This window comes from Oncorhynchus kisutch, linkage group LG10 (assembly GCF_002021735.2).
Source record: "Oncorhynchus kisutch isolate 150728-3 linkage group LG10, Okis_V2, whole genome shotgun sequence".
Lineage (NCBI taxonomy): Eukaryota > Metazoa > Chordata > Actinopteri > Salmoniformes > Salmonidae > Oncorhynchus > Oncorhynchus kisutch.
The window spans coordinates 4,590,097-4,605,926 of NC_034183.2; the positions used below are offsets into that span (position 1 = coordinate 4,590,097).

At 40.3% G+C, this 15,830-nt stretch overlaps 1 protein-coding gene across 3 annotated transcripts in view; it reads right to left on the minus strand.

The window, feature by feature from the left end:
- Window positions 1-210: 210 nt before the first annotated feature.
- Window positions 211-15,830, minus strand: part of cracr2b (calcium release activated channel regulator 2B) — a 74,011-nt gene continuing 58,391 nt past the window's right edge. For all 3 annotated transcript variants that reach the window (XM_031832912.1, XM_031832913.1, XM_031832911.1), the window contains exon 19: window positions 211-550. In XM_031832912.1, the coding sequence (XP_031688772.1) occupies window positions 454-550 (97 nt within the window). In that variant the 3' untranslated portion in view covers window positions 211-453. The remainder of the gene's footprint in view (window positions 551-15,830) is intronic.

Genomic DNA, 15,830 nt, shown 5'->3' on the forward strand with positions numbered 1-15,830 from the left:
TGTGTGACAAAACTGCACATTTTAGAGTGGCCTTTTATTGTCCCCAGCACAAGGTGCACCTGTGTAATGATCATGCTGTTTAATCAGGTTCTTGATATACCACACCTGTCAGGTGGATGGATTATCTTTGCAAAGGAGAAATGCTCACTAACAGGGATGTCAACAAATCTGTCCAAAACATTTGAGAGAAATAAGCTTTTTGTGTGTATGGAACGTTTCTGGGATCTTTAATTTCAGAAAACATGAAACATGAGACCAACACTTTACATGTTGAGTTTATATTTTTGTTCAGTGTAGATAAAAATGCTTTTTATAAAACACAAAATAAGAAGAAAATGAAATGTCCCACTTTAAAAATGGAGAAAGTCCACAATGGCGCTGCCCATGATGTCACAACAGCCATTATGGCACAGATACGAAGATAAGCCCTCTGTCTAGCTCTATGTTCCTGTCCTACTTGCAGCAGCTCTTCCTGTTGTCTCTGTTGGAGTGGTCAGCTGACAGATGGAGAGTCTCCTCACATTGCTGATCCTGCTGGGCCGATAACAACCTATGGAAGAAGCAGAAAATATAGAGAGATGTTTCGGGGTAAAGATATATTTTCGCTAAAAGGATCAGACTGATGCTTTTTTAAATTTAACCAGGCAAGTCAGTTAAGAACAAATTCTTATTTACAATGACAGCCTACCGGGGAACAGTGGGTTAACTGCATGTTCAGGGGGAGAACGACATCTGTAATGATGTCCTACATACCTTACCAGCTGTAATGATGTCCTACATACCATACCAGCTGTAATGATGTCCTACATACCACACCAGCTCTAATGATGTTCTACATACCATACCAGCTGTAATGATGTCCTACATACCATACCAGCTGTAATGATGTCCTACATACCACACCAGCTCTAATGATGTTCTACATACCATACCAGCTGTAATGATGTCCTACATACCATACCAGCTGTAATGATGTCCTACATGCCATACCAGCTGTAATGATGTCCTACATACCACACCAGCTGTAATTATGTTACATACCATACCAGCTGTAATGATGTCCTACATACCACACCCGATGTAATGATGTCCTACATACCACACCAGCTGTAATGATGTTACATACCACACCAGCTGTAATGATGTCCTACATACCATACCAGCTGTAATTATGTTACATACCATGCCAGCTGTAATGATGTCCTACATACCATACCAGCTGTAATGATGTCCTACATACCATACCAGCTGTAATGATGTTACATACCATACCAGCTGTAATGATGTCCTACATACCACACCACCTGTAATGATGTTACATACCATACCAGCTGTAATGATGTTACATACCATACCAGCTGTAATTATGTTACATACCATACCAGCTGTAATGATGTTACATACCACACCAGCTGTAATGATGTCTACATACCATACCAGCTGTAATGATGTCCTACATACCACACCAGCTGTAATGATGTCCTACATACCATACCAGCTGTAATGATGTCCTACATACCATACCAGCTGTAATGATGTCCTACATACCATACCAGCTGTAATGATGTTACATACCATACCAGCTGTGATGATGTCCTACATACCATGCCAGCTGTAATGATGTCCTACATACCATACCAGCTGTAATGATGTCCTACATACCACACCAGCTGTAATGATGTCCTACATACCACACCAGCTGTAATGATGTCCTACATACCACACCAGCTTTAATGATGTCCTACATACCATACCAGCTGTAATGATGTCCTACATACCATACCAGCTGTAATGATGTCCTACATACCACACCAGCTGTAATTATGTTACATACCATACCAGCTGTAATGATGTCCTACATACCACACCAGCTGTAATGATGTCCTACATACCACACCAGCTGTAATGATGTTACATACCACACCAGCTGTAATGATGTCCTACATACCATACCAGCTGTAATTATGTTACATACCATGCCAGCTGTAATGATGTCCTACATAACATACCAGCTGTAATGATGTCCAACATACCATACCAGCTGTAATGATGTTACATACCATACCAGCTGTAATGATGTCCTACATACCACACCAGCTGTAATGATGTTACATACCATACCAGCTGTAATGATGTTACATACCATACCAGCTGTAATTATGTTACATACCATGCCAGCTGTAATGATGTCCTACATACCATACCAGCTGTAATGATGTCCTACATACCATACCAGCTGTAATGATGTTACATACCATACCAGCTGTAATGATGTCCTACATACCACACCACCTGTAATGATGTTACATACCATACCAGCTGTAATGATGTTACATACCATACCAGCTGTAATTATGTTACATACCATACCAGCTGTAATGATGTCCTACATACCATACCAGCTGTAATGATGTCCTACATACCACACCAGCTGTAATGATGTCCTACATACCATACCAGCTGTAATGATGTCCTACATACCATACCAGCTGTAATGATGTCCTACATACCATACCAGCTGTAATGATGTCCTACATACCATACCAGCTGTAATGATGTTACATACCATACCAGCTGTGATGATGTCCTACATACCATGCCAGCTGTAATGATGTCCTACATACCATACCAGCTGTAATGATGTCCTACATACCATACGAGCTGTAATGATGTCCTACATACCACACCAGCTGTAATGATGTCCTACATACCATACCAGCTGTAATGATGTCCTACATACCATACCAGCTGTAATGATGTCCTACATACCACACCAGCTGTAATTTTTACATACCATACCCGCTGTAATGATGTCCTACATACCACACCAGCTGTAATGATGTCCTACATACCATACCAGCTGTAATGATGTTACATACCACACCAGCTGTAATGATGTTACATACCATACCAGCTGTAATGATGTTACATACCATACCAGCTGTAATTATGTAACATACCATACCAGCTGTAATGATGTCCTTACATACCATGCCAGCTGTAATGATGTCCTACATACCATACCAGCTGTAATTATGTTACATACCATACCAGCTGTAATGATGTCCTACATACCATACCAGCTGTAATTATGTTACATACCACAACAGCTGTAATTATGTTGCATACCATACCAGCTGTAATTATGTTACATACCATACCAGCTGTAATGATGTCCTACATACCATACCAGCTGTAATGATATCCTACATACCATACCAGCTGTAATGATGTCCTACATACCACACCAGCTGTAATGATGTCCTACATACCATACCAGCTGTAATGATGTCCTACATACCATACCAGCTGTAATGATGTCCTACATACCATACTAGCTGTAATGATGTCCTACATACCATACCAGCTGTAATGATGTCCTACATACCACACCAGCTGTAATTATGTTACATACCATACCAGCTGTAATGATGTCCTACATACCATACCAGCTGTAATGATGTCCTACATACCACACCAGCTGTAATGATGTTACATACCATACCAGCTGTAATTATGTTACATACCATGCCAGCTGTAATGATGTCCTACATACCATACCAGCTGTAATGATGTCCTACATACCATACCAGCTGTAATGATGTTACATACCATACCAGCTGTAATGATGTCCTACATACCACACCACCTGTAATGATGTTACATACCATACCAGCTGTAATGATGTTACATACCATACCAGCTGTAATTATGTTACATACCATACCAGCTGTGATGATGTCCTACATACCATGCCAGCTGTAATGATGTCCTACATACCATACCAGCTGTAATGATGTCCTACATACCATACCAGCTGTAATGATGTCCTACATACCACACCAGCTGTAATGATGTCCTACATACCACACCAGCTTTAATGATGTCCTACATACCATACCAGCTGTAATGATGTCCTACATACCATACCAGCTGTAATGATGTCCTACATACCATACCAGCTGTAATGATGTCCTACATACCATACCAGCTGTAATGATGTCCTACATACCATACCAGCTGTAATTATGTTACTTACCATACCCGCTGTAATGATGTCCTTACATACATTCCAGCTGTAATGATGTCCTACACACCATACCAGCTGTAATTATGTTACATACCATACAGCTGTAATGATGTCCTACATACCATACAGCTGTAATTATGTTACATACCACAACAGCTGTAATTATGTTGCATACCATACCAGCTGTAATGATGTCCTACATACCATACCAGCTGTAATGATATCCTACATACCATACCAGCTGTAATGATATCCTACATACCATACCAGCTGTAATGATGTCCTACATACCACACCAGCTGTAATGATGTCCTACATACCATACCAGCTGTAATGATGTCCTACATACCATACCAGCTGTAATGATGTCCTACATACCATACTAGCTTGTAATGATGTCCTACATACCATACCAGCTGTAATGATGTCCTACATACCACACCAGCTGTAATGATGTTACATACCATACCAGCTGTAATGATGTCCTACATACCATACCAGCTGTAATGATGTCCTACATACCACACCAGCTGTAATGATGTTACATACCATACCAGCTGTAATTATGTTACATACCATGCCAGCTGTAATGATGTCCTACATACCATACCAGCTGTAATGATGTCCTACATACCATACCAGCTGTAATGATGTTACATACCATACCAGCTGTAATGATGTCCTACATACCACACCAGCTGTAATGATGTTACATACCATACCAGCTGTAATGATGTTACATACCATACCAGCTGTAATTATGTTACATACCATACCAGCTGTAATGATGTTACATACCGCACCCGCTGTAATGATGTCCTACATACCACACCCGCTGTAATGATGTCCTACATACCATACCAGCTGTAATGATGTCCTACATACCATGCCAGCTGTAATGATGTCCTACATACCATACCAGCTGTAATGATGTCCTACATACCATACCAGCTGTAATGATGTCACATACCATACCAGCTGTAATGATGTCCTACATACCATACCAGCTGTAATGATGTCCTACATACCATACCAGCTGTAATGATGTCCTACATACCATACCAGCTGTAATGATGTCCTACATACCATACCAGCTGTAATTATGTTACATACCATACCAGCTGTAATGATGTCCTACATACCACACCAGCTGTAATTATGTTACATACCATACCAGCTGTAATGATGTCCTACATACCATACCAGCTGTAATGATGTTACATAACATACCAGCTGTATTGATGTCCTACATACCACACCAGCTGTAATGATGTCCTACATACCATACCAGCTGTAATGATGTCCTACATACCATACCAGCTGTAATGATGTCCTACATACCATACCAGCTGTAATGATGTCCTACATACCATACCAGCTGTAATGATGTCCTACATACCATACCAGCTGTAATGATGTTACATACCATACCAGCTGTAATGATGTTACATACCATACCAGCTGTAATGATGTCCTACATACCATACCAGCTGTAATTATGTTACATACCATACCAGCTGTAATGATGTCCTACATACCACACCAGCTGTAATGATGTTACATACCATGCCAGCTGTAATGATGTCCTACATACCATACCAGCTGTAATGATGTTACATACCATACCAGCTGTAATGATGTCCTACATACCACACCAGCTGTAATGATGTCCTACATACCACACCAGCTGTAATGATGTCCTACATACCATACCAGCTGTAATGAGGTTACATACCATACCAGCTGTAATGATGTTACATACCATACCAGCTGTAATGATGTCCTACATACCACACCAGCTGAAATGATGTCCTACATACCATACCAGCTGTAATGATGTCCTACATACCATACCAGCTGTAATGATGTCCTACATACCATACCAGCTGTAATGATGTCCTACATACCATACCAGCTGTTATTATGTTACATACCATACCAGCTGTATTGATGTCCTACATACCACACCAGCTGTAATGATGTCCTACATACCATACCAGCTGTAATGATGTCCTACATACCATACCAGCTGTAATTATGTTACATACCATACCAGCTGTAATTATGTTACATACCATACCAGCTGTAATGATGTCCTACATACCATACCAGCTGTAATGATGTCCTACATACCATACCAGCTGTAATGATGTCCTACATACCATACCAGCTGTAATGATGTCCTACATACCATACCAGCTGTAATGATGTCCTACATACCATACCAGCTGTAATGATGTCCTACATACCATACCAGCTGTAATGATGTTACATACCATACCAGCTGTAATGATGTCCTACATACCATACCAGCTGTAATTATGTTACATACCATACCAGCTGTAATGTCCTACATACCATACCAGCTGTAATGATGTCCTACATACCATACCAGCTGTAATGATGTCTTACATACCATACCAGCTGTAATTATGTTACATACCATACCAGCTGTTATGTCCTACATACCATACCAGCTGTAATGATGTCCTACATACCATACCAGCTGTAATGATGTCCTACATACCATAACAGCTGTAATGATGTTACATACCATACCAGCTGTAATGATGTTACATACCATACCAGCTGTAATGATGTCCTACATACCATACCAGCTGTAATGATGTCCTACATACCATACCAGCTGTAATGATGTCCTACATACCATACCAGCTGTAATGATGTCCTACATACCATACCAGCTGTAATGATGTCCTACATACCATACCAGCTGTAATGATGTCCTACATACCATACCAGCTGTAATGATGTCCTACATACCACACCAGCTGTAATGATGTTACATACCATGCCAGCTGTAATGATGTTACATACCATGCCAGCTGTAATGATGTCCTACATACCATACCAGCTGTAATGATGTCCTACATACCATACCAGCTGTAATGATGTTACATACCATACCAGCTGTAATGATGTCCTACATACCATACCAGCTGTAATGATGTTACATACCATACCAGCTGTAATGATGTCCTACATACCATACCAGCTGTAATGATGTTACATACCATACCAGCTGTAATGATGTCCTACATACCATACCAGCTGTAATGATGTCCTACATACCATACCAGCTGTAATGATGTCCTACATACCATACCAGCTGTAATGATGTCCTACATACCATACCAGCTGTAATGATGTTACATACCATACCAGCTGTAATGATGTCCTACATACCATACCAGCTGTAATGATGTCCTACATACCATACCAGCTGTAATGATGTCCTACATACCATACCAGCTGTAATGATGTCCTACATACCATACCAGCTGTAATGATGTTACATACCATACCAGCTGTAATGATGTCCTACATACCATACCAGCTGTAATGATGTCCTACATACCATACCAGCTGTAATGATGTTACATACCATACCAGCTGTAATGATGTTACATACCATACCAGCTGTACCATTAATGGTCCTACATACCATACCCAGCTGTAATGTATGTTCCTACATACCATACATGCTGTAATGATGTCTTACATACCTAGTATCCAGCTTGTTAATTATGTTACATACCATACCACAGATGTTATGTCGCTACAACCATAACAGGCTGTAATAGATGTTCTACATACCATACCAGCTGTAATGATGTCCTACATACCACAACAGCTGTAATTATGTTACTACCATACAGCTGTAGTTATGGTTACATACCATACCAGCTGTAATGATGTCCTACATACCACAACCAGCTGTAATGATGTCCTACATACCATACCAGCTGTAATGATGTCCTACATACCATACCAGCTGTAATGATGTCCTACATACCATACCATCTGTATGATGTCCTACATACCACACCAGCTGTAATGATGTTTACATACCATACAGCTGTAATTATGTTACATACCATGCCAGCTGTAATGATGTCCTACATACCATAAACCAGCTGTATGAGTCCTACATACCATACCACGCTGTAATGATGTTACATACCATAACAGCTGTAATGATGTCCTACATACCACACCACCTGTAATGATGTTACATACCATACCAGCTGTAATGATGTTACATACCATACCAGCTGTAATGATGTTACATACCACAACAGCTGTAATGATGTCTACATACCATACCAGCTGTAATGATGTCCTACATACCATACCAGCTGTAATGATGTCCTACATACCATACCAGCTGTAATGATGTCCTACATACCATACCAGCTGTAATGATGTTACATACCATACCAGCTGTGATGATGTCCTACATACCATGCCAGCTGTAATGATGTCCTACATACCATACCAGCTGTAATGATGTCCTACATACCATACCAGCTGTAATGATGTCCTACATACCATACCAGCTGTAATTATGTTACATACCATACCAGCTGTATTGATGTCCTACATACCACACCAGCTGTAATGATGTCCTACATACCACACCAGCTGTAATTATGTTACATACCATACCAGCTGTAATTATGTTACATACCATACCAGCTGTAATGTCCTACATACCATACCAGCTGTAATGAGGTCCCTACATACCATACCAGCTGTAATGATGTCTTACATACCATACCAGCTGTAATTATGTTACATACCATACCAGCTGTTATGTCCTACATACCATAACAGCTGTAATGATGTTCTACATACCATACCAGCTGTAATGAGTCCTACATACCACAAACAGCTGTAATTAATGTTACATACCATACCAGCTGTAGTTATGTTAAACATACCATACCAGCTGTAATGATGTCCTACATACCATACCAGCTGTAATGATGTCCTACATACCAATACCAGCTGTAATGTATGTCCTACATACCACAGCCAGCTGTAATGATGTCCTACATACCAATACCAGCTTGTAATGATGTCCTACATTACCATAACAGCTGTAATGATGTCCTACATATCCATACCATCTGTGAATGATGTCCTACATACCCACACCCGCCTGTAAATGATGTTACATACCATACCAGCTGTAATTATGTTACATACCATGCCAGCTGTAATGATGTCCTACATACCATACCAGCTGTAATGATGTCCTACATACCATACCAGCTGTAATGATGTTACATACCATAACAGCTGTAATGATGTCCTACATACCACACCACCTGTAATGATGTTACATACCATACCAGCTGTAATGATGTTACATACCATACCAGCTGTAATGATGTTACATACCACAACAGCTGTAATGATGTCCTACATACCATACCAGCTGTAATGATGTCCTACATACCATACCAGCTGTAATGATGTCCTACATACCATACCAGCTGTAATGATGTCCTACATACCATACCAGCTGTAATGATGTTACATACCATACCAGCTGTGATGATGTCCTACATACCATGCCAGCTGTAATGATGTCCTACATACCATACCAGCTGTAATGATGTCCTACATACCATACCAGCTGTAATGATGTCCTACATACCATACCAGCTGTAATTATGTTACATACCATACCAGCTGTATTGATGTCCTACATACCACACCAGCTGTAATGATGTCCTACATACCATACCAGCTGTAATGATGTCCTACATACCATACCAGCTGTAATGATGTCCTACATACCATACCAGCTGTAATGATGTCCTACATACCATACCAGCTGTAATGATGTCCTACATACCACACCAGCTGTAATGATGTTACATACCATGCCAGCTGTAATGATGTCCTACATACCATACCAGCTGTAATTATGTTACATACCATACCAGCTGTAATGTCCTACATACCATACCAGCTGTAATGATGTCCTACATACCATACCAGCTGTAATGATGTCTTACATACCATACCAGCTGTAATTATGTTACATACCATACCAGCTGTTATGTCCTACATACCATAACAGCTGTAATGATGTTCTACATACCATACCAGCTGTAATGATGTCCTACATACCACAACAGCTGTAATTATGTTACATACCATACCAGCTGTAGTTATGTTACATACCATACCAGCTGTAATGATGTCCTACATACCATACCAGCTGTAATGATGTCCTACATACCATACCAGCTGTAATGATGTCCTACATACCACACCAGCTGTAATGATGTCCTACATACCATACCAGCTGTAATGATGTCCTACATACCATACCAGCTGTAATGATGTCCTACATACCATACCATCTGTAATGATGTCCTACATACCACACCAGCTGTAATGATGTTACATACCATACCAGCTGTAATTATGTTACATACCATGCCAGCTGTAATGATGTCCTACATACCATACCAGCTGTAATGATGTCCTACATACCATACCAGCTGTAATGATGTTACATACCATAACAGCTGTAATGATGTCCTACATACCACACCACCTGTAATGATGTTACATACCATACCAGCTGTAATGATGTTACATACCATACCAGCTGTAATGATGTTACATACCACAACAGCTGTAATGATGTCCTACATACCATACCAGCTGTAATGATGTCCTACATACCATACCAGCTGTAATGATGTCCTACATACCATACCAGCTGTAATGATGTCCTACATTACCATACCAGCTGTAATGATGTGACATACCATACCAGCATGGAGATTCCTACATACCATGCCAGCTGTAATGATGTCCTACTCTACCATACCAGCTGTAATGATGTCCTACATACCATACCAGCTGTAATGATGTCCTACATACCATACCAGCTGTAATTATGTTACATACCATACCAGCTGTATTGATGTCCTACATACCACACCAAGCTGTAATGATGTCCTACATACCATACCAGCTGTAATGATGTCCTACATACCATACCAGCTGTAATGATGTCCTACATACCATACCAGCTGTAATGATGTCCTACATACCATACCAGCTGTAATGATGTCCTACATACCACACCAGCTGTAATGATGTTACATACCATGCCAGCTGTAATGATGTCCTACATACCATACCAGCTGTAATTATGTTACATACCATACCAGCTGTAATGATGTCCTACATACCACACCAGCTGTAATGATGTTACATACCATGCCAGCTGTAATGATGTCCTACATACCATACCAGCTGTAATTATGTTACATACCATACCAGCTGTAATGATGTCCTACATACCACACCAGCTGTAATGATGTCCTACATACCACACCAGCTGTAATGATGTCCCTACATACCATACCAGCTGTAATGAGGTTACATACCATACCAGCTGTAATGATGTCCTACATACCACACCAGCTGAAATGATGTCTACATACCACACCAGCTGTAATGATGTCCTACATACCATACCAGCTGTAATGATGTTACATACCATACAGCTGTAATGATGTTACATACCATACCAGCTGTAATGATGTTACATACTACACCAGCTGTAATGATGTCCTACATACCACAACAGCTGTAATGATGTCCTACATACCATACCAGCTGTAATGATGTCCTACATACCATACCAGCTGTAATGATGTCCTACATACCATACCAGCTGTAATGATGTCCTACATACCATACCAGCTGTAATGATGTTACATACCATACCAGCTGTAATGATGTCCTACATACCATGCCAGCTGTAATGATGTCCTACATACCATACCAGCTGTAATGATGTCCTACATACCATACCAGCTGTAATGATGTCCTACATACCACACCAGCTGTAATGATGTACTACATACCACACCAGCTTTAATGATGTCCTACATACCATACCAGCTGTAATGATGTCCTACATACCATACCAGCTGTAATGATGTCCTACATACCACACCAGCTGTAATTATGTTACATACCATACCAGCTGTAATGATGTCCTACATACCACACCAGCTGTAATGATGTCCTACATACCACACCAGCTGTAATGATGTCCTACATACCACACCAGCTGTAATGATGTTACATACCACACCAGCTGTAATGATGTCCTACATACCATACCAGCTGTAATTATGTTACATACCATACCAGCTGTAATGATGTCCTACATACCATACCAGCTGTAATGATGTCCTACATACCATACCAGCTGTAATGATGTCCTACATACCACACCAGCTGTAATGATGTTACATACCATACCAGCTGTAATGATGTTACATACCATACCAGCTGTAATTATGTAACATACCATACCAGCTGTAATGATGTCCTACATACCATGCCAGCTGTAATGATGTCCTACATACCATACCAGCTGTAATTATGTTACATACCATACCAGCTGTAATGATGTCCTACATACCATACCAGCTGTAATTATGTTACATACCACAACAGCTGTAATTATGTTACATACCATACCAGCTGTAATTATGTTACATACCATACCAGCTGTAATGATGTCCTACATACCATACCAGCTGTAATGATGTCCTACATACCATACCAGCTGTAATGATGTCCTACATACCACACCAGCTGTAATGATGTCCTACATACCATACCAGCTGTAATGATGTCCTACATACCATACCAGCTGTAATGATGTCCTACATACCATACCAGCTGTAATGATGTCCTACATACCATACCAGCTGTAATGATGTCCTACATACCACACCAGCTGTAATGATGTCCTACATACCATACCAGCTGTAATGATGTCCTACATACCATACCAGCTGTAATGATGTCCTACATACCATACCAGCTGTAATGATGTCCTACATACCATACCAGCTGTAATGATGTTACATACCATACCAGCTGTAATGATGTCCTACATACCATGCCAGCTGTAATGATGTCCTACATACCATACCAGCTGTAATGATGTCCTACATACCATACCAGCTGTAATGATGTCCTACATACCATACCAGCTGTAATGATGTTACATACCATACCAGCTGTAATGATGTCCTACATACCACACCAGCTGTAATGATGTTACATACCATGCCAGCTGTAATGATGTCCTACATACCATACCAGCTGTAATGATGTCCTACATACCACACCAGCTGTAATGATGTCCTACATACCATACCAGCTGTAATGATGTCCTACATACCATACCAGCTGTAATGATGTCCTACATACCATACCAGCTGTAATTATGTTACATACCATACCAGCTGTAATGATGTCCTACATACCACACCAGCTGTAATGATGTTACATACCATACCAGCTGTAATGATGTCCTACATACCATACCAGCTGTAATGATGTCCTACATACCATACCAGCTGTAATTATGTTACATACCATACCAGCTGTAATTATGTTACATACCATACCAGCTGTAATTATGTTACATACCATACCAGCTGTAATGTCCTACATACCATACCAGCTGTAATGATGTCCTACATACCATACCAGCTGTAATGATGTCTTACATACCATACCAGCTGTAATTATGTTACATACCATACCAGCTGTTATGTCCTACATACCATAACAGCTGTAATGATGTCCTACATACCATACCAGCTGTAATGATGTCCTACATACCACACCAGCTGTAATGATGTTACATACCATACCAGCTGTAATGATGTTACATACCATACCAGCTGTAATGATGTCCTACATACCATACCAGCTGTAATGATGTCCTACATACCATACCAGCTGTAATGATGTCCTACATACCACACCAGCTGTAATGATGTCCTACATACCATACCAGCTGTAATGATGTCCTACATACCATACCAGCTGTAATGATGTCCTACATACCATACCAGCTGTAATGATGTCCTACATACCACACCAGCTGTAATGATGTTACATACCATACCAGCTGTAATTATGTTACATACCATGCCAGCTGTAATGATGTCCTACATACCATACCAGCTGTAATGATGTCCTACATACCATACCAGCTGTAATGATGTTACATACCATACCAGCTGTAATGATGTCCTACATACCACACCACCTGTAATGATGTTACATACCATACCAGCTGTAATGATGTTACATACCATACCAGCTGTAATGATGTTACATACCACAACAGCTGTAATGATGTCCTACATACCATACCAGCTGTAATGATGTCCTACATACCATACCAGCTGTAATGATGTCCTACATACCATACCAGCTGTAATGATGTCCTACATACCATACCAGCTGTAATGATGTTACATACCATACCAGCTGTAATGATGTCCTACATACCATGCCAGCTGTAATGATGTCCTACATACCATACCAGCTGTAATGATGTCCTACATACCATACCAGCTGTAATGATGTCCTACATACCATACCAGCTGTAATTATGTTACATACCATACCAGCTGTAATGATGTCCTACATACCACACCAGCTGTAATGATGTCCTACATACCATACCAGCTGTAATGATGTCCTACATACCATACCAGCTGTAATGATGTCCTACATACCATACCAGCTGTAATGATGTCCTACATACCATACCAGCTGTAATGATGTCCTACATACCACACCAGCTGTAATGATGTTACATACCATACCAGCTGTAATGATGTCCTACATACCATACCAGCTGTAATTATGTTACATACCATACCAGCTGTAATGATGTCCTACATACCATACCAGCTGTAATGATGTTACATACCATACCAGCTGTAATGATGTCCTACATACCATACCAGCTGTAATGATGTTACATACCATACCAGCTGTAATGATGTCCTACATACCACACCAGCTGTAATGATGTCCTACATACCATACCAGCTGTAATGATGTCCTACATACCATACCAGCTGTAATGATGTTACATACCATACCAGCTGTAATGATGTCCTACATACCACACCAGCTGTAATGATGTCCTACATACCATACCAGCTGTAATGATGTCCTACATACCATACCAGCTGTAATGATGTTACATACCATACCAGCTGTAATGATGTTACATACCATACCAGCTGTAATGATGTTACATACTACACCAGCTGTAATGATGTCCTACATACCACAACAGCTGTAATGATGTCCTACATACCATACCAGCTGTAATGATGTCCTACATACCATACCAGCTGTAATGATGTCCTACATACCATACCAGCTGTAATGATGTCCTACATACCATACCAGCTGTAATGATGTTACATACCATACCAGCTGTAATGATGTCCTACATACCATGCCAGCTGTAATGATGTCCTACATACCATACCAGCTGTAATGATGTCCTACATACCATACCAGCTGTAATGATGTCCTACATACCATACCAGCTGTAATGATGTCCTACATACCACACCAGCTGTAATGATGTCCTACATACCATACCAGCTGTAATGATGTCCTACATACCATACCAGCTGTAATGATGTCCTACATACCACACCAGCTGTAATTATGTTACATACCATACCAGCTGTAATGATGTCCTACATACCATACCAGCTGTAATGATGTCCTACATACCATACCAGCTGTAATGATGTCCTACATACCACACCAGCTGTAATGATGTTACATACCACACCAGCTGTAATGATGTCCTACATACCATACCAGCTGTAATTATGTTACATACCATACCAGCTGTAATGATGTCCTACATACCATACCAGCTGTAATGATGTCCTACATACCATACCAGCTGTAATGATGTCCTACATACCACACCAGCTGTAATGATGTTACATACCATACCAGCTGTAATGATGTTACATACCATACCAGCTGTAATTATGTAACATACCATACCAGCTGTAATGATGTCCTACATACCATGCCAGCTGTAATGATGTCCTACATACCATACCAGCTGTAATGATGTTACATACCATACCAGCTGTAA